Genomic DNA, 26,425 nt, shown 5'->3' with positions numbered 1-26,425 from the left:
GGCTTAGATATGCAGTTCTGGTTCTGGATATTGCAGGCAAATTTTCAGCTGGGCTACAGTCATTGGAAGGCATGACAAGGGCTGAAAGATATATTCCCACAGTGGCTCACATGTGTCTACCGGCAGGTTTCAGGTCCTAGTTGGCTGACAGACTTTGGTCATCCTCCCTATGGACTTCTCCATAGGAGTGTGTCAAACTAAAACATGGAGACAAATTTCCAATAAGGGAAATTTTACTTGGAAAGAAAGACAGAATAGGATTGCGATCTGGGACACACAGACACACAAGCCAGAGTGGCCTAAGATATATTTGGTGAAGGAAAGGGTTGAGGGTTTTATCAGAACAGAAAAATCTATGCAATTTAATCTGAAAGTTCTTTGCAGGAGCTGGTGAGCTCTGAGTGGCAAATGGCGGCAGTTACTATGTAAAGCTGGTATGATGGTCATAATTAACAGTTCTGTCATCAGTTGCTAAGTAAAAATGCTCTTAAAGATACAGCACGCTGTTTCACTGGAGTGATTCTGTGAGATTCTCTGGATCAGGCATCCATGAATTGAGTGTTTCCCTTTCTTTCTCCTGGCCCCTCAACTCATTTTTAGTGGGGTATGACAAGAATGACTCCATTTCATTTAATAAATTTTTACAGCTGCTTGGATGTCCTCACAACAAGGCAGCTGGTTTCCCCCAGAGCAAGCAACTCAAGGACAGCAAGGTGGAAGCCAGGGTCTTTTCTGATCTAGTATCAAAAGTACTAGCATCATTTTTTACTCATAGAACTGAGTCACTAAGTCTAGTTCACACTCGAAGGTAAAGGCAATTAGGCAACACCTCTTTAATAGGGAGTTATCAAAGAATTTGTAGATAAATTTCAAATGATAGCAGAAAAACTCTACAGTGTTTTTCAGTTTTGTTTTGTTTTTTCCAGTACTGGGTACCAAACTCAGGACGTTGCACCTGAGGGGTGGGCATGGCAACCACTAAGCTAAATCCCCTAAGTGTTTTATTTGTTGTTGTTGTTTTTGAGAAGAAAAATCCATCAGAGGATTAGTTGATAGCAGCTGCCAGGCCCTCAGGCAACAAGAAATTTCTGATGAGCTAAGGGTATGATGAGAAGAAGCACAGGCAAGAGGGAACAGACGTTCATGTGCTGCGGCTTAACAGGTAGACATGCTGTCAGAAAACGGACTAAAGGTCTTTATCGTCTCTGTGAGTTCGCAAGTCAGAGGGAGACCAGGTGTTGCCCCTGATTATCTTTTCAAGTGTGTTCCTCCATCTTATGTGATTCTATGTACAACAGAACTCTTTGCAGAGACTGAGCTCTTAGTTATTAGAAGTAAGAGGATCGTGCTTTCAGCTTCCAGTTCATTCCATTTTGAAACTTCACTAATCAGCCTATGGGGCTATCAAACATAAAGAATCATTCCTCCCTTCTTTCCTTCCCTCAACCTTCCTAAGAATGATTTGAACTAGAACATCTACTTAACAATTTATTCAGATAAATGACTGGTGTCTTACTGGTATTACTCTAGTTGATCGGTCCATCTCTTTCCAGAGTGAGATGAAGTCAACACTAAACTGCATCTGCTGGAGATTATATAGGTTGACTCTCACTTTTTTCCTAGTACTGGGGTTTGAACCCAGGATCTTCACACTGAGCTACATTCTCAGCCCTTTTTTTATTTTGAGAAAGGATCTCACTGAGTTCGTAATTGCCCAAGCTGAGTTTGAACTTCCCGTGTCGGCCTACCAGAGTGCTGGGATTACAGGCATGTGCTACCATGCCTGGCTTGACCCTTTCACGTCTAATAACTAAGAGCTCAATTTCCACAGAGCTCCATACTACACAGGATCATATATAACGCAGCTACATACTTTTGGTGACGATCAAGAGCAACACCTGGTATCCCTGTGACCTGTATACTCACAGACACTGGGCGCAGATTACGCCAGCAAGAGGATCTGGGCAGGGAACCCCTAGCATCTGCTACGTCAGTGACTCTCAACTCAACAGTCACTGCAGAATGCTCTGAAGTGTACATCCAGCCCTCCCAAATCCAGGACACCAAGCTCCTCTTGCTCTATAAGAAACATTAAGAAAGAAACTTGCCACACACAAGGGGACTATTACCACTTTTGACCCTAGCAGAAACTAGAGGAAAGGTCTCTGAGAAGCCATATCCACAAGGCAGGCTCATACCTAGCACTTAAACTCTCATACTACCTGTATGTTCTAAAAACCTCAAATGGAAATTTAAATTTAGAGTGATCCTAGGTTGATAGAGCCTCCAAGAGAAAGAAAAGGGCAAAGAAATAAAAACAGCACAACAAATACACAGCATGTAAGCTAATTATAAAAATATATCAAGGATCAAAATAAATGCAAACACAAAAATTGAAATACGTAGGAATCAGTCTAAGTAAAGAAGTAAAAGCTCTCTACATTGAAAACTACAGTACTCTAAAAAAGATTGAAGACAGCAGAAAATGGAAAGATATCCCTTGTTCTTGGATAGGAAGAAGCAATATAGTGAAAATGGCCATATTTCCAAAATTGTACAGATTTAATGCAATCCTAATAAAAATCCCAACAGAATTAGAAAAAATAACCCTAAAAGTCATTTGGAACCAGAAGAGATCTAGAATAGCATAGGCAATTCTGGGCAACAAAAGCAAGGCAGAGGGTATCACAATCCCTGACTTTAAACTATCCTATAAGGCTACAGTGAAAAAACTAGCATAATACAAGGCCCGGGATTTAGCTCAGTGGTACAGGTACCTATGTATCATACCACAGTGATATATGTGCACCCAAGTTTACCTAGCACAGTTTGTAACAACTAAATCTCAGAAACAGCCCAAATGCCTATCAATCAATGAGTAGATAAAGAAGATGTGGTTTTTTATACAATGGAATACTACTCTGCCATGAAGAATGGGCTTCAAGCTGCGTGTGGTGGTGCATGCCTGTAATCCCAGCCCTCAGAAGGCTGAGGCAGGACAGTTGCTCTGAGTTGAAGACCAGCCTAGGCTACATAATAAATTCAAGGCCAACCTGAATTGCATAGTGAGACCCTGTCACAAAAATAAATAAGTAAATTTAAAATAAGTAAATTTCTGAAGCCCTGTGTTCAATTCTCAGTGCCACCAAAAACAAACAAAAATATACTGTTCTGAAGAAAACCTTTTAAAACCTAAGGGTAAGCTGGGCGTGGTGGCGCATGCCTGCAATCCCAGCATTTGGGAGGCTGAGGCAGGAGGATCGCTGTGAGTTCAAAACCAGCCTGGGCTACACAGTGAGTTCCAGAGCAGTCTGAACTACATAGTGAGACCCTGTCTCAAAAAACCAAAAAGAATAAAAAAATAAAAAATAAATAAAACCTAAGGGTGGTAGAGACTTTACCTCTTTTGGCTCCTGGAAAATAAAAACCAAAATATATTCTTTGAGGAAAAAAAAATCAGCAAGTGTGTGTGTGCCATCAACTGTTATAAGTTAGGCTTGCCTTTGGGTGCTAAGGATTGTTATTAAAGTTAGCCATCTGCAGGGTCATGCCATACAGTGTACCCTTCAATGCAATATTAGTTTGGAAGACTAACATGAAAACAGGCCAAGGTTATAGCTGGGATACAAGATGTGTACAGAACTGAGATATTTCTATCACTAAACTTCCTGTGTTGTGAAGATGTAACAAATTGATGAATGTAAGACTACAAAGTGCCAATCACTATGCTAAGTGCTCAATAAATAACAGATATTGCCACAGGTATGAAAAGATCTACCCTCAGGATTATACAAAGCACTGCCTGAGCGAAATGTCTGATAATCCTAGTCAACCGCTGGGCCTCAGAATCTGCCAGGTCATCAGTGCCAAAAAAGACAAGGACCAGCCCCAACATGCTCCCTAATCTTGTGTGTCCACATAAAGAAATGCTGTTTATTTCTGTAACTCATCACCAAACAATGCTGTGGAGCGTCCTTGAGAAAATAGTCCAGGAATTGCTAGAAGCCTTCGCAATTTGATGTGAGAATTTTCTCACTAGGGAAATGTGTAAAGTGTCTCCATCTTGTGGTGATTTAAAATTGCACATTCTACTTCCATAGATTCCCTTTGGTGCTGGCTGCAGCAAAATTTCTATTAATTTCTATACCAGAAACAAACCAGTTGGGCAGGGGATTTAGCTCAGTGGTGCCATCGCCTGTCTCACAAGTGCAAGGTCCTGACGTTTTGTTTTGTGTTGGTTTGGTTTGTTTGTTTTTTTTTTTGGTACCGGGGATTGAACTCGGGTCTTTGCGCTTGCAAAGCAGGCCACCAAACCGCTGAGCTAAATCCCCAGCCCCGCAAGGTCCTGATTTTGATCCCTGGTACCAAAAAATAAAATAAAAAGTTAACCATAGGCTGAACTAAACAAAAAAATGACCCTTCCCAGTGGATGAACAATGTTATTTACAAAGAAAACACAAAGGCCCAGGTGCCACATGGCTTTAAATTTAACCTGAGGCACACCTGGGAAATCTAGAGCCTCCATTCAGAGCTACTGTCCAAGCAGGACATTTTGTCAGCAGACAACCATTGGGCAATCTATCTTGCACATCGATCACTTCCAATTTAATCTTCAATTGAATTTCTTGATAGAGAATCAAGAATCTCATCAACCCCAAACCACTCATCCTGGCTTTCTCCCAAAGACTCTTATAGTACAGACCCTACATTCTAAATCCACCAGTATTTTGTCTCTACTGGTCAGGTTGAATTTTATACCTCTACCATGTTCTTCTCTTGATTCTACCTTTTGCTTCAACTCTATTCACTTTTCATCTTTAAATGATCTCCACACACTATCCTCTGAATACCTAAATACTTTCTAGTTGTGAAGTCTACCTCAGGAAAATTAAGTCAGACCACCTTCCAGTCAGCCTCCATAATGATATAGAGGAAACAACATAACTCCCAACCTGCTAAATGTCAGATACACTGAGTTTGTGTTCCCAAAAATTGAAGAATGAATTCTAAGGAATAATGGAAGTTAAGAGTAGGAAAAACTCGAGAGAGACAGCTCCAAAAAGACAGGAGGGGACCCAAAATGGGTTGCCAACAAGCCCACTTCTCAATGGAAGTTTTATAGAGCAAATTCATGAGGTGGGTACACAATCTTGAAGTGGGTACACATGGGTCAAAACTATGATCAACCAATAAGATTACACGTATAGCCTCGTAGGTAATATTGATCCAATGGGAAAGGAAGTCACATGGCAATTGTACATGGGAAGAACAAAGACCTTTTCTTAGGAAAGGATGGATCAGGAGGTCCTGGTCATCTACTTGGGTGAATGATGTCTAGCTAGATTTTATTGGAACAGGTGATACCAATTATCCCCTAGGGAGGTATGTAGGCCTGGTCATTCCGTCTTCATCTTAAGGCCAGGCCTTGAACAGCTGCACCTCCAGTCATAGTCACAATGTGTTTTCACCCTCTGCACTGACTCCCCTGTCTGACTACCTAACTTAGTTGTCTGTAGTAATACCACTGCATTTTAGCCCTAGATTATAGTCAGTCTCCTATGACTATAGTCTCTGAAGACAGAGATCATGCTTATCTTTGTTATCACTGGTTTCTCAGATTTCTGAAAGGCTATTTCACCATGGGGTACTATGCCACCTCTTCTTTGAGGACCTCTGTAAAACAATGCACTTAACACATACTCACATCTGATGTGCTACGTGTTTACTTGATTTCTGTCTCTGATGGAATGTAAACTCCAGGAAGACAGGAATTTGATTTGGTTCCTTTTCTTTGCTGGCTACCAAGTCTCTGGCATATATGCTTTTGGGGTCATTTAAGATCCAAACCATAGCACAATAAATACAAGAGCAAAAGTTAATTTTAAACATATGTATATGTAAGAAGCAAGAGCAAAAGTTAATATTTTGATAAAATTGGTATTTTTCTGACAAGTCTGATGAAATTAAACAAATATAAGCATCCGAAATTTTAAAAAGAGATCATCTGTACAGATACTGCAGAAAGGACAAAAAAAAAACTTTAACCCAAAAAATGTGAACAGATGAACAAATTTACAGAATACAATAAAATTGGCCTCAGATTTCTTATCCTGAACAATTCTATAACCATTATAAATCTGAATCATTTTAGTATTTCAAGATCCTCTTTGGTTTTGGTATTTTGCTGTTTCATTGTAATGGGTACAAATATGGATTTCTTTCCATTCAAGAAATGAGAATTTTTTTGCAGCCATATTTTTCATCGGTTCTGGAGAAACTGCATTCATTATTGCTTCAACATTGCTCTTCCTTCTTTCCCTTTCTGCTTTCTGGGTTTTCAAAGGGGATATTAGACCTTTTCCTTTTTTTAAAAAAAATTTTTTTTTAGACCTTTTCCTGTGTCTCCTAGTCACTCTTTCACTGTCTTATGTCTCTGTTTCATTCTAGATAAACTATTTGGTTGTATCTTCCAATTTGGTAACTCTCTGCCACACCTGTTTCACTAGAGTCACTATTTCTTTTCCATGAATTTTCCATTTCTATAATTTTACATTTCACTTCTGCCCCCTCTCTTGACCCTGGCAAAGATGAACTGAACACCTTCAGAACAGGTGCTGGCAATCTTCTCTAAAGGTCAGACAGTAAATAGTTTGGATTTTGTGGTGCACATAATCTCTATCACATATTCTTTGTTGTCTTTTTTTTACATTTATTTAATTTCCAGGAATAGGGATTGAAACCAATAAGCACTGAGATATGTCCTGTCTTTTTTTTTTTAAACAGGCTTTTGCTATATTGTCCTGCCTGGCCTCAAATTTGCAATCCTCCTGACTCAGCCTCCTGTGTCGCTGAGATTATAGGTATGCACTAGCACACCTGGCTCAACGCTGTAGTCCTGTGCTATTCGGACGGTATAAGGTCACTCTGTGAGCCAACAGCAGTACTGGGGTTTGAACTCAGGTTTGCTTGCTCTGATTCTGCTACATATCACCCCTAAATATAATGGCTTAAACCCACAATATATTATTTTTTCATAATTTTGTGAGTGAACAGGGAACAATTGGAGGGGGGGGTCTTCTGCTGGCCTCTTTAGGGCCTCATGTGGCTGCAGTTAAGAGTGACAGGATGGACCACACAATGTCTATCATGGTGGGACAGCTGGAAAGCTACACCTCTGTCCCTCTCCAGATGGCCTCACCAGCAGCGTAGGTGAACTTTTTTTTTCAATATTGGAAATTGAACGTGGGCCTCATACATGTTAGGCAAATGCTGTACCACTGAGCTACAACCCAGACCTTTCTACTTTGACTCAAACTTGTAATCCTTCTGCCTCAGCCTCCCTAGGCTCTGGGATTACAGGTATGGACCACCACAACTGGCCTCATTTGAGGCAATTTAGGACTTCCCAGAATGCAAAAGGGTGAGGCTGAGGCCTACAGTTGGTAGAGAACCACTTCTGCCAGTCCACTGGGTAAAGCAAGTGAGAACCAACCCAGTTCAGTGTGGGACACAGGGCCTGATACCAAGAGGCATGGATCACCGGTGGCCATTTTTGAAGACCAGCTACCACAGGTGATCCTCGGATATTAAGGTCTACAATTCTCCCACTACTTAAGGCCACTATGAGCACCCACAAATTGAACATGAGTGGATATTCTGCCTCAGGTCCTTCTGGCAGCAGAGAGGACGATAGCTTGGAGAAGGGGAAGACAGATTTTGCTAAAGTCCACTTTGGTGGTGAACATCTGAACCCAGGTGGGAACAATAAACCTACCCGCCAGCTCAGAAAACAGGACAGTCTCTGACATCACAGGCTGCAGATGCACACAGGGCTCAGGATTATAAACTCAGTGAAACATATTTCAGTGAAGGGATGGAAGTGAAGCCAAAAGAATACTTTATCCCCACCTAATCACAAGTGTTTGTATCTCACTAGTTGAAGTATACTTTTCTTCAACTATCTAAATCAGCAAAACACTTGATTCAGCCCATTTGTGACCAATGAGTTCAAACCTAACCAAAGTATAACTATGGCTACCTTTTGGCTCATTGAGTGACTCTGGGATATTTTTTTAAATCTTGATTTAATACCCAGAAATGTGAATTTATATAGCTTATAAATATGTGTGTATATGAAAGATTTCTATGTGCATGATATACAATGTATCTATCTGTGCATACAGCTGGGGCATTTTACAAACCAATACTGCTTACTCTATGAGACATAAATTTATTTTTCTATTCTCTTTAAATTTATCTTTTATTTCTTTTATTTTATTTTTTGGTTTTCTGAGACTTGATCTTGTTATGTAGTTCAAACTGGCCTTGACCTCACTATGTAAACCCAGGCTGGCCTCAAACTCACCTCAATGGAACTCACTTCAATCTCCAGCTCACCCTCCCTGCCAGGTGCTGGTGTGTGCTATATCCAGCCTTAATCTGAGTTTTTTAAATACTTGCCATGAAGGACTAAATTAATTCTGCAATCCATTAATGGATCTGACTTCTCTTGAAAACCCTTTCCTGCAACTCCACAAGATTTAGGATTAAATATAAAAACAAGGAAGTAGGCTGGGCGTGGTGGTGCATGGCTGTAATCTCAGCACTCAGCAGGCTGAGGCAGGAGGATTACTGCAAATTCAAAGCCAGCCTGCCCTACACAGTGAGATCTTGCCTCAAAAAACCAAAAGAATGAGCCTGGGATTTAGCCCAGCAGTTCTGCCGCCTGCCTTGCAAGCTCAAGGACTTGAGTTTGATCCCTGGTACCCCCCCCCAAAAAAAAACCCCAAAAGAAGTAAATCAGGGGGCCGGGATTTAGCTCAGTGGTTCTGCCGCCTCCCTCGCAAGTACAAGGACCTGAGTTCAATTCCCATACCAAAAAAAGAAGTAAATCAAAGTCATAGCATTGGTACTTTCCATTACATTCTGTAATCATTCATTTAATTCTGTTTTTCAGATGTTTGAGACGCATATAATAGGTTAAATTTGCAAATTCATTTTAAACTGACTCAGACTCATGATTATAAGTAGATGTAACGATGTAACCACGTTTGTAACATTGAGATTATGAGCTTTTTAAGATCCACTAACCATATTTTTAGGCATAATACACTAAACTTATGAATAAACTAAAAGTGAAATACTGGGAATTTTGTCAAATCACTGAATTGGTTAAGAAAAAATTTACTACATTTACAAATGTGGCTGATAGTCGTGAGAATTTAATTTATAAAAACACCGATAAAGATTAATTTATCAAGGCATACATCCCTTAAGGATAAGATTTTGGACTTTTTAACTCGACACGAAAAGTAAACTTAAAATCATCACCTGAGTGTGCCTAAACGCAAAAGACAGAGATGCAGCTCCCATTCCCTCGGAGATACTTGCATTGGAGAATTTAAAGCCGATCCCAGACAGTGAGCAACACGTGGGCCCGCAAAAGGAGCTAACTACGGTGAAGCACAGCAGCAAATCGGCCTAGGGAAACGGAACGTGGGATCGTCTTTTTTTTCTACATTATTTCCTGCCACCATGTTGCCTTTTTTTTTTTTTTAATAACAGCAGAGAAAATATGAACGCAAGAAAAAATGGGTGCCCTGTTTCTCAAGGATCTGTACCCGAACGCTTCAGGACTCATTCTCCTCCAGAAAAGGAGGAAAGACAAGGGCTCACTGGGATACCGGCTGTGGTCCCCCAGTGGAAGGAGGGGTCTGGCGCCCGAGATCACCAGCGCTGCCTCCGCTACCCTCTCTGGGATGGTCGCCGAGGTCCACGTGGAACCTTTCGCCTCGACTCCATTGAGCTTTGCTGCCCAGCACAAACATGATGAGATCACTAAGGATAGGAATGTCTGGGAAAGAGCCTTTCCAAACCATTTTGCGGCCTTCAGGGCCTGCGATATCCAGCGCGTCCGCAGCAACCACGGTCCTCCGCGCAGCCGCAGAGACCGGAAAAGGCCTGTTTGCCCGCGCTTCACGCCACCCGCACCCACCCTCCGGGCGATACCACCTGATGAACTCCCCTCGAAGATACATCAATGGTGTCTTCCCTGGCTTCTGATTGGTCAGTCAGAAGGAGGTGTGGCCTCCTGAGCCTCCTTCGGCGCGCCAGAGCCTACTAGCCGCATTGCGAGCCGGGCAAAAAGCAGACGCCATGGTGAGGAGTGGGTTTGGGTTGTGGGCTATACGAAGGCCCTTGTTTGGGTCTAGCTTCGGGTTCCAGCCCGTTCCTGAGCCAGGACCTGCTCTGAGAGTGGGTCCGAACGGACTTGGGAGCCTCGCTGACGTACGCGCCCCGGCTACCGTTCCAGGTTCTGCTGCATGTGCTCTTCGAGCACGCGGTCGGCTACGCGCTTTTGGCGTTGAAGGAAGTAGAGGAGATCAGTCTGCTGCTACCGCAGGTGGGTGGGATCTGTGGGCTCGCTCGGCCCAGCTGTAGCCCCTGGGCTGCCTCGCCCCAGAATGCACCGCGCGTTCCCACGTGGCCGGGCGCGCGGGGTGGGGGGGCTAGGCTGGGAAGGCTCTGGAGCTGGGGTCTTTGCCTTGATTCGTGGTTAGAACCGTTTAAGTGGTTAGGTATAAGCCTCCCATACTCTACTTAATAGTGATAAAATAGTGCACGAGATGCGGGGTCCAGGCATCGGTATATTTTAGTAATGTACGGGACTGCTTACTGTTCTGTAGAGGTTAGAGCGAGGGAAGAAATCCGTCATTTTCCTCACAGGTGGAGGAGTGTGTGCTCAACCTGGGCAAGTTCCACAACATCGTTCGCCTGGTGGCCTTTTGTCCATTTTCCTCTTCCCAGGTTGCCTTAGAAAATGCCAATGCAGTGTCTGAAGGTGAGTGCAGGGAGATACTGAGATGTGGTTCCTGCTAACCATCCTCTTAGTGAGCTTGTAATAGTATTTGGCTTTGTGTGGCTTGATACATATGTGATGTGTACTGAGCAGTATTTGAGACTTATACTGTGTATTTTAAAACATTTGATCCTCACTGCTGAACATTTGATAAATATGGAGATTAAATGTTCAGTAGCATACAATTGGGCGAGTAGGGTTTTTTTCCTTGTTTAATACTAAATAGTTTCAAATGGAATGGGAGGGTGCTCTGCCCAAGTTGCCTACACACAAGTATTGTGTCTGGTTCTTTGGTAAGTCTTTCAATTTATTAGAAAGAGCTCTTCTATTCTGATAAAGGCCAAGAAAATAGGGTTTGATCCCAGAAGACAAATCAGGTTCTGAATACTCGAGGACAGGTGCTGTTGGACCTCAGTCCAGTTTCTCCCATGGTCAAGCCAGGCTTTGCAGTGATGACTTATGAAATCTGTCAATCCCCTGAATGTAATCACTGATGTCTCCATGTGTCTGAGCATTGCTTGGAGCATGCCATCCCATCATGTTCCACAGGACCAGCATAGTAAGCTGAAAGGTAAATGAGATCCTTTTGTAATTTAATTAGTCTTCAGCATGTTAGTGGGAGCTGTGTTCTTTTTCCTGAGGCATTGTTCATGAGGATCTCCGTCTGCTCCTGGAGACCCATCTGCCATCAAAAAAGAAGAAAGTACTCTTGGGGGTTGGGGATCCCAAGATTGGTGCTGCTATACAAGAGGAGTTGGGATATAACTGCCAGACTGGAGGCGTGATAGCTGAGATCTTGCGAGGTGAGACACTCCTGCCGTTCTTGATATCTTCGAGGGAGGTTCTGGAAACTTGCTAGTGTGTTTGAGGTTGCTTCTGGGAAGATCTGCTTGCTGGTACCCACGAGTGTGGAAACCAGCTCAGATTCCTTACTCACAATATTGCCTTACTCTTAGGAGTTCGTCTGCACTTCCATAATCTGGTCAAAGGTCTAACAGATCTGTCAGCTTGTAAAGCTCAGCTAGGACTGGGACACAGCTACTCTCGTGCCAAAGTTAAATTTAATGTGAACCGTGTGGACAACATGATCATCCAGTCCATCAGTCTCCTGGACCAGCTGGATAAAGACATCAATACCTTTTCTATGCGTGTCAGGTAAGGTGCAGTGTTTGATCTTTAGTTTAGCTAATTTTTCATCCTGAGGTCAGGACTGGTCATTCCTGTGGGTAGGGCCACATGGGTTGCTGTAGGGCCTCCTGGTGCTTACCACAGGTAGTGTTCTTAACACTGACTGTATAGAAAAGGGAGGCAAAGTACAACTTCCCCATATACACCTCAGCCCAGGCCTTGTGCCTTGTCTGTATTGTGAATGGGGAGACATAGGCTTGAGGGGGGATTTGACTATGATTTGTTCCGGTTATCTCCAGACAAAATAGGTATGGAAAGGGCTGCTGGGACTTTGTTGTGAGATGTGGCAGCTGGGCCAGAGAGTGATTATGCCTCTTTGCAGGGAGTGGTATGGGTATCACTTTCCAGAGTTGGTGAAGATCATTAATGACAATGCTACATACTGCCGACTTGCTCAGTTCATTGGAAACCGAAGGGAGCTGAATGAGGAAAAATTAGAGAAGCTGGAGGAGCTGACCATGGATGGGGCCAAGGCCAAGGCTATTCTGGATGCCTCACGGTCCTCCATGGGTCAGTGCAGAGCCTGGCAGCTGGCAAAAGGTATGGGACTCTGAATATCTAGCCCCTTTGTTCACACTACTTGTTTCCTAGGCATGGACATATCTGCCATCGACCTGATAAACATTGAGAGCTTCTCCAGTCGAGTGGTGTCTTTGTCAGAATACCGCCAGAGCCTACACACTTACCTCCGCTCCAAGATGAGCCAAGTAGCCCCCAGCCTGTCAGCCCTAATTGGGGAAGCGGTGCGTCATGGGGAACACAAATGGGGGAGTAGGAATGTTGCCATTCTGCACTGCTGTAGTTTTGGACCTATGGTATCTTCTTCATTTGGGTGTGATGAGGAAGAAGAGCTGGGGTTGTGCAGCTCTGGTCAGCAGTTTCTACTTCTTCCTTAAATCTTCCTCCAGGTAGGCGCACGTCTCATTGCTCATGCTGGCAGCCTCACCAACCTGGCCAAGTACCCCGCATCCACAGTGCAGATCCTTGGGGCTGAAAAGGCCCTGTTCAGGTACCCGTGAGGGCACCTGCCCACATCAGGTGCCACTGCTGGTGCGCACTGCTTGTTTGGGGATCACGGTGATGGCTGATCAGGGCTCCCTGACCCATGCAGATCTCTGTTGTGGGGGTGATGGCCAGTCCTGGTGTCTGAGTGATTCCCAGGGCCCAGCAAAGGGACACAGTTTCCAGGTCAGCGACACTGGATGTCTTGCATCTGCCTCTGGGAACTGTGGGTTGACAAGTGTTGGGTTAGATGATCCAGCCCAGCCTGAGGCTCATGCTGGAGATTTGGAAGGGAAGGGTTTGAGAGGGGCTACCTTGGGTGACAGGTTTGAAATTAAATTCTCCACTAAATATTCTCTCAGAGCCCTGAAGACAAGGGGTAACACACCAAAATATGGACTCATTTTCCACTCCACCTTCATTGGCCGAGCAGCTGCCAAGAACAAAGGCCGCATCTCCCGATACCTGGCAAACAAGTGCAGTATTGCCTCCAGAATCGATTGCTTCTCTGGTATGAGTGGGAGAGTTGGCCGTTGGCAGGGCTGGGAGGATGGGGGGCTGACCACCTTTAGCTTCTTCAATGATGGTAATATTTTTCGTCAACAGAGTTCTCCTAGTGAGTGTTGATACACTGGGTCTGAGTGAAGCTGAGGGTAGAGAATGCTGATGGGGTAGTTTTGATGTTTTGGGGACTGACAGGCTTTCTTCCCACCCCCGCACACACGTCCAGAGGTGCCCACCAGTGTATTTGGGGAGAAGCTTCGAGAACAAGTTGAGGAGCGCCTGTCTTTCTACGAGACTGGCGAGATTCCACGAAAGAATCTGGATGTCATGAAACAGGCAATGGTTCAGGTCAGTGGGTTTTGTTCAATGATGGAGAAACAGTTGGCTGCTGGAGGTGATGAACTATCTTGACCTGACTTTATAGAATGGAGGCAAAAAACTGATTTAATGAGCCTGATCCAGTAAAGCCAGAAAGGAGGCTACAGTGAACCAGGACTATTCAGGCCTTTTCAGCGCTTTTCTTCTGCCAGGCAGAGGAAGCTGCTGCTGAAATCACCAAGAAGCTGGAGAAACAGGAGAAGAAGCGCTTGAAGAAGGAAAAGAAGCGGCTGGCTGCACTGGCTGCTCTGGCATCTTCAGAAAATGGCAGTTCTCCGGAGGAACATGAGGTCAGTCTGTAGACAAGTCAGCCCTCCAAGAAGATCCTAGATTGTAGGATTTTCATCAGCAGAACTGAGGATGTGCTGCCTCAAGCCGTGGTCTGGAGTCCAGGCTTTTGGATTGAAATATCTAAACTACCTCTTGATTCTACATAGGAAGGAGATAGGTGCTGAGACAACTTGCTCAAGAGCCCAGAGAGCTGGTTATAGCACACACCTGTTCCCTGGGCAAGTTGTGTTCTGTCCTCGGCTGCTTCCCAGGACTCCTCAACAGGGGGTAGTGTAAATTCCTGCTCTGCTTGTTCTCAGATGTGTGTCCAGAGATGGTACGCTTTCACAGTGGGCATGGGTGCAGGGAGGTCTCCAGTGTGCCCGGCTAGAGCTACCCCCCCCAGGCACTTAGTGCCACTTGTGACAGTTTGTTTTCCCTTAGAAATTTGGCATGATGGGTCTATTGTGACCAGCATGGAGGGTTTTTGTATAGGTTACCTAAAAGGCTGAAACAGTTTCTTTTTACGTGTTCTTAACTAGTAATTGTGGGTAGCTGTGGGGATGGGTTTCCAAAGTTATTGGCCACCCCAGGAGTACTGACGGGACAGTTTGCCTTCCTACCCTGACTGTAATGGGGATGTGCATGTGTACACCATAGGTAACACCTCTCTATGCCTCTTCACCTTTAGGAGACACATGGAAAAACCAAAAAGAAAAAGCAAAAGCTCCAGGAGGCTCCTCAGGAGAATGGAATGGATGATCCATCTGTCTCTGTCTCTAAGCCCAAGAAAAAGAAATCTTTTTCCAAGGAAGAGTTGGTTAGTAGTGATGTGGAAGAGACAGCTGGTGGCAGCGTAAATCCACCCAAGAGGAAAAAGTCTTTGTCCAACGAGGAAACACCTAGTGAACCAGAAGAGGCAGTCAATAGGAGTGTCCCCAAGAAAAAGAGAAAATTTTCTTCTAAGGAAGACCCAGTCAGCAGTGAGCCTGAGGAGGCTGCTGCCAGCAAGGGCAGTATCAAGAAAAAGAAGAAAAAGCTCCAAAGAGCATCCCAGGAAGATTAGAACGGACATTCCCTGGGGGGAGGAGGGTTGGAGTGTGCCTAAAGGAAACATTTCCCATCCCGTGCCCTAAATCCCAGTTAATAAAAACATCACAAAAACCAGTATATATGCTTTATTGACATCTTGGTGTGGGCAGGACCTATGGGTGGGACAGGGCATCAATGACAGCCTCAGTGAAGTCGTGGCAAGTGGCATAGCCACCCATATCGGAGGTCCGAACCTGTGGGGGAGAATGGTCATCATCCTGTGGCCAAGACCCCATCCCTAATAACCCCACCACCATCACCTAGCATACACAGCTCCCTAAGGAGGCCAGCCTCAGGGTGACCTAGGCACTGCCCAGGAAAACGTTTATGCTCCACTGTCTAGAGGTCAAGGTCTGTCTCTTCACTGGTCCACTGAACTGAAGGGATAGGTGTGTAGGTAGTAATGGTCCTTGTGAGGTTGGAGGTAATAAAGGGCTCTAGACCCCATGGGGGTGTAGATGGCCGATGACAGACTTGATGAAGTCGGTTGTGGTGCTGTAGCCGCCCATGTCTCGAGTCCGCACCTACAGCCACCACCGGCAACAGCCGTGGGGAAAAAAAGAAGAGAGCCCATGAAGCCAGGTATGGCAATGTGATCAAAGACATGGGACCCAAAAGTGCTAGAAGGCCAGAAAAGATGCAGTACAGCAGAAATGAAAGGTGAGGTCACCAGGTGAGGAGCAGGGAGTTGCTTGCTCTTCTGAGCCACTGAATTGTGCTGCAGCCAAGGCAAGACAGGAGGCTGAGCAGAAGGGAGAGATGGGGAAGTGCACATCAGAGAGGAGAAGGTTGCTTCAGGAAATGAAAAAGACCAGGAGGGAGGAATGGAAATGAAGATGGGCTCCCAGGCACGGAGAAGGGGAAGCTGGTACTTCTTCCTGCCCGCTATCTGCCCCACTACACCACCCCAAGACAGCCACATGTTCTGCATTCACATGGCCCATGAAAGGGGCAATGGATAGAGCAGAAGAGGGAATAGCAGATGGGAAATAAACAGAGGCAAAGAAGACCAAGAGGATGAAACAGCCAAGAGGAGGGAGGTGAGGAGCCCTGAGAATTATAGAGCAGATGTTCTGGGGATCTGCCAAAATAGAGGCCCCTTCCACATTTCCCCACATGTAGTACCAAGGCCCTGAACCTAGCACCTTTCCAAACTCACCTTGCCGACTTTGATCACCTTCTTCACAGCATCTGAAATCATGCTGGAGTGATACTCAAGGCTGTTAACAGAGATGGAGAAAAGCAGGCTCTCAGAATACCACCTGCACTTCTCCTTACAATGCCCAGCCTCCAACTCGGGCCTCTCACGACCTACTTGAGATGCCGAAGCATGTTGGAAGCTGACAGCAGCATGGCTGTGGGGTTGGCTATATTCCGGCCCACTGCCTGGGCAAATGGGTGCCGGGCACCCTGTGGAGAGAGAAGGCCAAAGTCACTGGGAGGCGGCACGCACTTACAGAGGCTGGGATCCAGAAAGGGATTACTGTAGAGGGTAGGCCAATTTCACCACAAAGAGTATGGAGATGGGGAAAGGGGCTAGGATTACAAGGGGACGGTATTGGGATGAAGGAGGAACAGGAGACTTGAGGTCAGAGGAAGGGAATACAGACAAGGGAGGGGATTGCCTCACTCACTGTCTCAAAAACTGCATACTCTGCACTGTAGCTCTCACCAGGAACCACACCAGCTCCCCCAACCAGGCCAGCAGCCAAATTGTCAATAATGTTCCCATAGAGATTGGGCATCACAAGCACATCAAACTGGTAAGGATTCTGTACCAGCTGAGAGGCAAGAGGGAATGAAGACCAGTGAATTCCATTCCCCACTCTACTTTAGCACCGAGTGGAGACGTGGGGATGGTCTTACCTGCATGCAGCAGTTGTCTATGATCATTGTCTCAAACTTGATTTTGGGATACAGTTCAGCAACTTCCTCACAGCACTGCAGGAACAACCCATCCCCAAGTTTCCTGTTCACAGGCCGAAAGGAACAAAATCAGCCAGGAGAGTGCAAGGGAGCCACCTCCCTAGGAATCTACTCCATGCAAAGCCATGCCCCTCACATGATATTGGCCTTGTGGACAGCTGTGACCTTGCTCCGCCCCTTCTTAGTGGCGTAGTCAAAGGCAAACTTTGCAATCCGCTGAGATTTGGTTCGAGTAACAATCTTTAAGCATTCAATCACACCCCTTGCACTCTAGATAAGAAGGGAAGCAGGTGAGTGACAATAAGAAGGCAAGGAGGAGCTCCCCCATTCTCCCGCCTCCACACTTGCCTCCCCAGTTTCCAGGACCTACCTCATGCTCGAGAGAGCTGTATTCCCCTTCTGTCTGCTCTCGAATAATCACCAGATCTAGATTGTTGTGCCGGGTCATGTACCCCGGAAGAGACTTCACATGGACTACGTTGGCAAACAGGTCCAACTTACGCCTACAGAAGGACAGACATCAGCTCTGTGCCTGGTGCCCAGCACCCCTCTAACCCAAACTTACACCCACCTACCTGAGCCGCATATCATAGGAAGCTAGTTCCCCCTTATACTCCATTGGGGTATGGATCTTTCCTGTGTAAACAAAATAAGGGAAGCACAAGCCCAAGGGACAGAGACTAGTGTGCAATTCCTCCAGGTTTCCATCTCCCACTCCCAAATTTGTGACTTAATTGCCTTTGAGTGCAAGGCAAAAGAGACATTGTTATTAAAATCAGAAATTTTTTTTAAAATAATGAAATCAGAAATATTTAAACACAGGCATGGTAGAGCACACCTGTAATCCCAGCACTCAGAAGACTGAAGCAAGAGGATCGCTGTGAGTTTGAGGACAGCCTGGGCTAGCCTGAACTAAACAGTGAGATCTTGTCTCAAAAAATAAAATAAGAAATATTTAGTCTACTGTTTTAGCCACCATATTTAGTTTATGTTTTTTTAATTTGTTTTTTTGTTTGTTTGTTTGTTTGTTTTTTTTTTGGTTTTTTTTTTTTTTTGGTTTTTTTGAGACAGGGTCTCACTATGTAGTTGAGACTGACCTGGAACTCACTATGTAGCCCAGGCTGGTCTCGAAATCACAGTGATCCTCCTGCCTCAGCCTCCTGAGTGCTGGGATTACAGGCATCTGCCACCACACCCAGTTTATTTAGTTTATGTTTAAACTTCAAAATGACCTAAAAAGAGGCCAGCTTTTTTTATTTTTTCATGTTTCTCATAGAAGAGCCTGGATTTATTAGCAAGGTGAAAAACAATGCTAGGTAATCTATGACCTTCTTTGATATTTCCATGTCTACTTATTTGACACTTTCTCAGCCAATACTTACTGAAAATCAAACTATGTCAAACAACTGGTATCAATCAAAAACAATGCAACTTCTGCCCTCAAGGAGCAAGCAATGTACTGGGGGAAAACAACTAAAATAAAAGGCAATAAATACCATGGGAACAGCGTTATCAACATGCATAGGAGCACAGACAAGGAATCCCCTCTGGTAATAATACGAAATGTCACAGAAGCGCTAGTGCTTCAGTTAGACTTTAGGTGAAGTGAGTGCAATGGGTTGAATAAAGATTCCCCAAAATGGTATGTCCATTCCTTAACCCTAAAAACCTGTAAACATGACCTTGTAAATGTTATCCATATTCCTGACATGAAACTGTCCTAGATTAGGATAGGCCCTAAATCTAACAATAAGTCCTTATAAAGGAGGAATACAGATATAGAGACACAAAGAGGGAAAGTAAAAGACTGAAGGTAAAGAAAAAGACTGAAGAATTTCATTTACAAGTCAAGGAACATCAGGAAGAAGCAGAAAGGATTCTCCTCTAAGCCTTTAGGAGTGTGGCTCTGCCAATATCTTAATTTCAGACTTCCAGTTTCTAGAACTGAGAATAATCTTCTATTAATTTCAGCCACCAAGTTGGTGGTACTTTGTTATGGCAGCCATAGGAAACTAGGGCAGTATCATGACTGAGTGAGGATTCTGATAAGTGGCATCAAAGGAAACACTTTCTGGGCAGAGGAAATAATATTAAGCCAAGGCACTATAGTGGACCTCTGATTTACAAACTCAATTTGTTCATTACAGCTGGTCAACTGAAGTCTCAATCTCCCCTACACAGCCTTCAAAGTCCCTTTCCTGTATAATTTTTTTTTTGGTAGTGGGTATTAAACTTGGGACCTTGCACTTGCGAGGAACATCGTGGCACCACTAAGCTAAATCCCCGGCCTTCTCCTGTATAATTTTAAGCCACATTTTCTTCCAGGTAGATCTCAGTTTCCTTAGAAGGACAATGGTCCAGGCAGGATACCTTACCTTAATTAACCTCACACAAGAAAGGGCATTATAACGTTCCTTCCAGAGCTCTTTAAGGGTTAAATCTGTATCTGAGACCATCTGGAAGTATAAGAAGCCAGCATTCTGGTCGTAACTCAAGTTTTTTGTAGGCAAGTTAAAACTATAATGCTGGTCATAATCCAAGTTGTTCAAATATGTCGGGCCAGTCGTAACTCAAGGGTCCTCTGTACATATATTTGGAAACTAACAAAATCTAGTGTGATAAAACCATAGAATAAGTATTGTGGAAATCAAGGCAGAAAAGCTGAGATTGAGCTTATGAAGAACTTACTTTTCTATGCTAAAAATTGGCCTGGCAAAGTTAAGTTGGTCTTTCCAAAGAAGAGAGATGTAAAAGTTGGACTGTTGGAAGCCAAAAGAATCTAATGAGGACAGTAAAGTAAAGCAGCAAGAGAGAAGACGGAAGAAAAGGGACAGTCAGAAGTGGCATTCTAAAAACACAATTAGGGGCTGGGGATTTAGCTCAGCGGTTCAGTGGCCTGCCTCGCAAGCACAAGGACCCGAGTTCAAGCCCCGGTACCCAAAAATAAATAAATAAAAACACAATTTAAAAGACTTAATAATGAATGACATCACCTCAGAACAAGCCATCAAACCCATACAGCCTTCCTGCATAGACAGCTAACAGCTGATGTGACTCTTGGGTTTCCAATGAAAAGGAACAAATACCCAAGTATCAGCAATGGGAACTCAGAAAGTTGATGTATTCGTTTAAGGAGAGAGGGGCTAATAAACATTGCTCATTTGACTTTAAATGACACATGGGCTGGGTGGCAAGGGGCACACATACCAATGATGGCCACTTTGTTCTCCTTCATAGAATTCAGCACCTGATCCAGCTTCTCCTCAGAGGCCATATTCTGCACCTCGCTCAAGTGGTGCTCCTGGAACTCCACCGGGACAGAGGCAGCCTTCGGGGACAGAACCCAAAAAGGACAGCGTCAAGGTCGAGTAAATCCTTTCCAAACCACTCCATCTCCGCGGCAGCCAGCCTGAGGGGTCCAGCCAGGCCCTTTACCTTGAACACCTCCTTGACAGCATGCATGAGCTCTGGCCCAACGCCATCTCCCGGCAGCATGGTCACAGGAAATGCGCCCTCGACTCTCACGTCTTGAGCCTGTGAATGCGGACAGCTAAGCTAGGGCTGGCGAGGGAGAAGGGTCGTAGAAAGAGGGAGGAAAGAAAGCAAGGGGAGACGCGAGAACGCGACAGGAGCTTGGGCTAAACAGGAGCGGGGCCTCGTGCGTACCTGCGAAGCTGCATTTGCTGTGGCCGAGATACTCAGACCTCTCCATGCCGAAGTGTTCCGGGCAGCAACCACCGCCTGCGAGAGAGACACACAAGCGAGATTAGATCGGGGACCCTCAGACCAAACACTGCATGGCCTTCACCTCCTTAGGAAGCCCTGGGAAATATCCTCCACTTCTCCGCCCGCCCCACGCCCGACGTGTCACCAGCCCTCACTCGGGTCAACCAGCGGACACCGTTCAAAGTCGCCATGTTCTGGGCAGGAAGTCGCCCGGGACGTGACGTCAGAAGCTAGCGCCGTGCCGGCCCCAACTTTGGCTCGGGCTAGTGCGCTTCAGTGGTACTGGCGTCTCGCTTGCCTGCACCGACTGCACACTTACCATCCATCTCCACTTCAGGGTGAGCGTCATAGGATACAGAAGCACTTTATTGCTTTATTTTCAGTCGCCATCTTTAACTGATGTTGAAACTTCAAAATAACATTAAAGGAGAGTATGTGACTTTATCAAACGAGGACTCGAGTTTGGCATGAGGTTAAGAAACAATTCCCAGGGCCGGGGGTTTAGCTCAGCGGTTCGGTGGCCGTCTTGCAAGCTCAAGGACCCGAGTTCAATCCCCTGTACCAAAAGAAAAAAGAAACAATTCCGGGGAATTTTTCATTCGAGCTCTCGGTATCCTGTCCCTTTACAGTACTGAGGATTGAACACAGGAGCGTTTCCCTCCCCTAGACAGTGTCTCACTAAGTCGCTAAATTGCCCAACCTGGGCGGAACCTCAAGTGCTGGGATTACAGGCATGTACCACCATGCTCTGCCTGTATCTTTTTTTTAATTGAGTTTATTGGTACATTTTAGATATACAGTACAGTTACATTCATTATTGGGATCTTGTACCTTTACATGGCAGGTCCCGGTTCTCATTTTTTTCCCCTTGTTCCTGCCCTCCCTTCACCCCCTCCCCGCCTCCCCGTTTACAGACATTTTATTTCTATTTTTTCATTTTTTCATAGTTTTTCTTTTCCCTTATTCCCTTTCCCCTACCCTTCCCACTTTCCCTACACCGTTAACCCTTTTCTTCCTATTTCACATTGTTAATTATCTCATTAGGATCTTATGTACTGTTATAGTTTTTCACACCAGAGAAACTATTTGGTATTTACACATGTGTGACTCACTTCACTTAGGAGTATATCCTCAAAATGTATCATTTTCCTATGAATGAATCTAATTTCTCATTCTTTATGGCTGAATAGTATTCCATTTTATAGAAAAACCACATCTTCTTTATCTAGTTTCCAACTGATGGGCTGTTTCCAAATTTTAGCTATTACAAACTGTGCTGCTGTAAACATAGGTGCACATATGTAACTGTGATAAGATTCTTTTAATTCTTTTGGAAAGATACCCAGCAGAGGGATGTCTGGGTCAAATGGAACCTCTAGTCCCAGCTCTTTGAGGTATCTCCATATTGATTTCCATAGTGGTTGCACCAGTCTGCACTCCTACCAACAACGGAGAAGGGTTCCTTTCTCCCCACAACCCCGCCAACGTTTGTTATTGTGTGATTTCTTGATAGCAGCCATTCTTTGTGGGGTGAGGTGGCATCTCAGTATTGTTTTCATCTGCATCTCTCAAATGACCAGTGATGTGGAACATTTTTTTCATATATTTACTTGCTGCTTGTTATCTTCTTAATGTACAGTATTTGTGCCTGTGTTTCTTGCTTTTTGTTTTGTTTTGTTTTGTTTGTTTGTTTTTGGCACCGGGGATCGAACTCAGGTCTTTGTACTTCTTGCTCTTTTTAACCAGTACTCATTGAACACTTGTGTCAAGCACTAGGAATGGACATCACACAGTGAGTGGGACAAGATATGTGTCAGGATTCTTTTTCAAACTCCTAACCTGCCAGTTACACTGTATTAATCAAGTTTCTTCATTGTTTTTCCTATAGGATTTTGTTCACTTCTCTGGATGATTTCCCTAATAGTTTATCCGAGGCTTGAACTTTCCAGGAAAATCCTATAACTGGTGTTGGAAATTAGTTAAAACATGTAAGTGGGATCAAAGGTGAATTTCAAGCTGAATTTTTAAAATCTCTAGTCATGTATTATTTACCTGATTGAAAACAAAATGATATAGGAAAATATGCCTAACCCAATATCCTGGAAGTGTGAGTTTTGAGTCATCTATCCAAGTGGACTGACACCACTTGTTAAAAACTCAGGTTTATGAGTACTACCTCAGACTTGCTCAATCCAAATGCCAGTGTCAACAGGAAGCTAGGTCCTGATCCCTTAAGGAACTGCCCTTGCAAACCTCTTTTGTCCTTTGTGACTTTGAAGAAATAATTCAATCAAGACACATAGATAGAAGCACAGGTAGAATTTATGGTAAAGTAGATATAGAGAGAATTTATCTTCAAGTTAGAAGGCAGGCAGTGCCATAAAGACATCTGCATGAGGTCCAGATCAGGATATCTTTTTATGCACACAAGATTTATGCCTAGTGTTCAGGCAACTGTGGTAATTATGATGTTTTACCAACAGTTTTCTTAGACCTTACCTTAGAATTTCAAAATGTCTGCCTTTGTTTTCACATGGTCAGTGTTCCCTCAGGAGCCTTAATCATGTAAAAAAATAAGGAAAGAAATTTATGGGGCCAGGGATTTAGTTCAGTTGCACTATGCCTACCTTGAAAGCACAAGGTCCTGAGTTCAATCCTCGTACCAGAAAAAAAAATTATGAAAGATAAGTTCCTTAAAGAACATGCCATTTCCTGGTATCACTGGGCTGAATGCTATGGCAACCAGGAATCCTCTGTGCTTTGTTTTAGAAATAGAGCTCCTAAGCCAGGCATGGTGCCACACACCTGTAGTCCCAGCACTCCTGTCCCAAGCAGAGACGGAAGGATCACTGAGGCATGGAACTGCAAGGCCTTGGTAAAGCTAAGCATGCACTCAGCTGCTGAGCTACACACTCCAGAACCAGAATATTCATCTTTAAACATGCTTCTCCACATGATAAACAGTAAAATTTAAGAACCGCTAGTTAAATCCCCTGTGTGATAAATACTTCATCTAACCAAAAAGGTAGCTGGGTGTTCCTTCAGCACAAGGGAGAGAATGCAGTGGTTCTAAACTAGGACCTGCACAGGCTACGTGTCACCTTTCTGTATTCCTTCAGGTGGAGCATTTCTTCTGTGGTCGTGGGGTTAAAGGTTAGGGAATGTGTAAGTTTTGATTAAACGAAAAGTGTGATTGTAAAACCAGTACAGTCAATATAATGTATTCATGTATAATGTTTATATAAGATACTTCTCTATCTCCATTCATATATCCCACGAAACAAATCAAAGCAAGAGAACAGCACCACTTTGCCCTTTCAGACTCCCTAGTCCCGACTTTTACATTGTTATTGACACCTACTATCATTTTCTTCACCAAACATCTCATTTTCTAATTATGTTCGTCCACTTTCCCATTACTGGAACAAAATACCTGACAGCTTAAAGCAGGAGAGGTTTAATTTGACTCACAGGGTCAGAGGTTTCAGCCCAAGGTTGGCTGGCTTCAAGGCAGCAGGATCATAGTGGAAAGGCATGATGAGGAAAGCTGCTCTTCATGCTCTGAATGCAACTCATGGCATTTAGAAAACAGAACAGAGAAAGAGCACAAGGGGAAGGGGCCAGGGACCAGATAGAGTTCCCAAGGTCATCCCCTCGTGATGCACTGTCTCCATGTAGGCCCCACCTTTTAATAGCCCATTCAGCTAGGAACTCATGAATAGGTTAACCCACTGATGAGCTTAGCAATTTTGTAATCCAGTCATCTTTCTCTTAATTCAGTCAAGTTGATAATTGAGATTAATTGGCACACTCCTGGAAAAAAATGGGAGATTTCTCTTTTTAAAAAAATTTTTTAAATTTACTTCAGGTCATTTAGAATAGATGTCTTAGTTATTTTCTCTTTGCTGAGATATAATACCTAGCACAAACTGTAAGGAGGAGAGCTTTATTTTGGCTCCTGGTTTGTAGAGGTTTGAGTCCATAGTCCACTGGCTCCTAGGCAGGGCAGCATGGAAGAGGGACGTGACAGAGAAGGTAGAGCAGCTAAGCTGTCCTCTGCTCCATCCTTACAGACCTCACCTTTACCAGTTTCATGACAGCAGGCAGCAGAGTAAGACCAAGGGAAGAGTGTGGAAGAGCCACACCACCAGTGACCCACCTGCCCTGACTGGGATTTACCTCCCAGCATTATATTTAGCTATGAACTCATCCTTGGCAAATTCACTGATGAGTGTCACATGACTGAAATAGCACCTGTGAGCCCATGAGGCTTTCAGGGGACATCTAGATATAAACCAAAACAGTGGGAAAGAGAAAAGATGTGCTATGTTTTTCCATTCTCTGTTAATGACCTAATTTTCATTCTAAAAATACTAATTTACTTGAGGATAACTATGACATCATTTCCAACCCTAAATTCTGAACCCAGCCTAACACTAAAAAATATTGGTTGATATAACACTGCATAGCTGTCACCACAATAAAAGAGATGGAGGTAAGTTACCAGGTGACCCAGGCCAAGGGGGTGAGACTATTATTGTCTGAAGGCCATTGTGTTCTGTGAGCTCAGCTAGTTCTCCTGGCCTTTGAATCCCATGAAGGTCTCAGAATGGGAGAGTCAAGTCAGCACCTTGGAAAAGTTCCTTAACCAATCTCTTAAGTTATGGGGAGGACTGAAACCATTTTGTTACCTTCTGATTATTATGGAGCCTCCTCTAGTTAGCACCAGAGGCCATAGCAAGGAGGGATCAGCCCCTATATGAGTGTTCATTGTGAGACTGAGTGAATTGAATGTCAGTTTCCTAGGCCTATGAATCCCCCAGCACATGGGTCCTGATATAGGGTCCACAGAGCCCCATATGACCATGAATAGAAATCAGTACTGTGGTCCGGTGTGGAGGCACACACCTGTGATCTCAGAAAACAGAAGGACTATGAATTCAAGTGCAGCCTAGGCTACACAGTGTGTTCAAAATTGGCTTCAACTACATAGTAAGACCTCAATTACCTGTCTAACACCAGAGTTGGTTTCCATATTCTTGGTGAACAAAGTATAAACACAAGAAAAAAAAAGGAAGATGAAGAAAAGAAGGAAAGAAAAAGAAATCAATACTGTGATTCTATGTAGTAAAAATCCAAAAGTCATAACTTTATTCTCATTAACCCCTAACTGAAATCTAGCATTTCCTTTAATCTTACATGGAGATCACAGTGCAGCCTGTAAACTGCTTGATTTTATCACTAATAGAAATTACTGTATATATATTTTCAAATTACGTTTCAATTACAACAGATATTTTAAAGTATAGTTTTCTCTCATCTCTACTGTGATATTATTGACTCAATGCTAGATCATGTTTTTTAATACGGTAATGAAGCACCACACATATCATTATATTACAAGGTAGCTTTCTTATCACCATATGTCACATCATGGTTTTTCTTTTTGTCTTATTTCCTTTATAAACTTAGAGGCCTTCT

The 26,425-nt window shown here is 44.0% G+C and overlaps 2 protein-coding genes, 1 long non-coding RNA gene and 5 other non-coding genes across 11 annotated transcripts; 7 read left to right on the top strand and 1 right to left on the bottom strand.

Moving 5' to 3' along the window:
* Positions 1–10,062: 10,062 nt before the first annotated feature.
* On the top strand, positions 10,063–15,394 carry Nop56 (NOP56 ribonucleoprotein). 3 transcript variants are annotated; one of them, XR_777697.3, is made up of 13 exons: positions 10,063–10,158; positions 10,313–10,402; positions 10,726–10,840; positions 11,500–11,661; positions 11,815–12,013; positions 12,369–12,556; positions 12,638–12,789; positions 12,955–13,055; positions 13,411–13,559; positions 13,779–13,900; positions 14,083–14,220; positions 14,368–14,488; positions 14,892–14,969. XR_777697.3 is itself a non-coding variant. In XM_010611028.3 (12 exons), the coding sequence occupies exons 1-12, from the start codon at positions 10,156–10,158 to the stop codon at positions 15,264–15,266; spliced, it is 1,794 nt and encodes a 597-aa protein (XP_010609330.1). In that variant the 5' UTR covers positions 10,063–10,155; the 3' UTR covers positions 15,267–15,394. The 3 variants fall into 3 exon arrangements, 2 of the variants coding, with proteins under 2 accessions (XP_010609330.1, XP_010609331.1); XM_010611028.3 differs by lacking the exon at positions 14,368–14,488 and having other exon boundaries at positions 14,892–15,394; XM_010611029.2 differs by having other exon boundaries at positions 14,368–14,981.
* Positions 11,303–11,373, top strand: LOC117285233. Its single transcript, XR_004516227.1, has one exon. It is a non-coding gene; the product is annotated as a small nucleolar RNA SNORD110 (small nucleolar RNA).
* LOC117285284 lies at positions 12,109–12,241 on the top strand. Its single transcript, XR_004516264.1, has one exon. It is a non-coding gene; the product is annotated as a small nucleolar RNA SNORA51 (small nucleolar RNA).
* Positions 13,117–13,202, top strand: LOC117285232. Its single transcript, XR_004516226.1, has one exon. It is a non-coding gene; the product is annotated as a small nucleolar RNA SNORD86 (small nucleolar RNA).
* Positions 13,624–13,693, top strand: LOC117285279. Its single transcript, XR_004516259.1, has one exon. It is a non-coding gene; the product is annotated as a small nucleolar RNA SNORD56 (small nucleolar RNA).
* LOC117285278 lies at positions 13,942–14,012 on the top strand. Its single transcript, XR_004516258.1, has one exon. It is a non-coding gene; the product is annotated as a small nucleolar RNA SNORD57 (small nucleolar RNA).
* Idh3b (isocitrate dehydrogenase (NAD(+)) 3 non-catalytic subunit beta) lies at positions 15,370–21,155 on the bottom strand. Of its 2 annotated transcripts, none has more exons than XM_010611032.2 (12): positions 21,100–21,155; positions 20,885–20,959; positions 20,654–20,752; positions 20,426–20,546; positions 17,794–17,854; positions 17,589–17,721; positions 17,355–17,488; positions 17,159–17,261; positions 16,927–17,073; positions 16,608–16,702; positions 16,452–16,512; positions 15,370–15,486 (listed from the first exon to the last, which is right to left on the bottom strand). In XM_010611032.2, the coding sequence occupies exons 1-12, from the start codon at positions 21,133–21,135 to the stop codon at positions 15,406–15,408; spliced, it is 1,146 nt and encodes a 381-aa protein (XP_010609334.1). In that variant the 5' UTR covers positions 21,136–21,155; the 3' UTR covers positions 15,370–15,405. The 2 variants fall into 2 exon arrangements, with proteins under 2 accessions (XP_010609334.1, XP_010609332.1); XM_010611030.3 differs by lacking the exon at positions 15,370–15,486 and adding an exon at positions 15,533–15,816.
* Positions 21,156–21,163: 8 nt separating this feature from the next.
* Positions 21,164–23,920, top strand: LOC104853147. The gene is made up of 3 exons (XR_777696.1): positions 21,164–21,282; positions 22,833–22,932; positions 23,714–23,920. It is a non-coding gene; the product is annotated as an uncharacterized LOC104853147 (long non-coding RNA).
* The last annotated feature ends 2,505 nt before the right edge of the window (positions 23,921–26,425 follow it).

The sequence above is a fragment of the Fukomys damarensis genome, unplaced genomic scaffold (assembly GCF_012274545.1).
Source record: "Fukomys damarensis isolate Sample0158 unplaced genomic scaffold, DMR_v1.0_HiC HiC_scaffold_7, whole genome shotgun sequence".
NCBI lineage: Eukaryota > Metazoa > Chordata > Mammalia > Rodentia > Bathyergidae > Fukomys > Fukomys damarensis.
The sequence above is the reverse complement of the archived record's forward strand: the minus strand, read 5'-3'. Positions and strand labels throughout refer to the sequence as shown.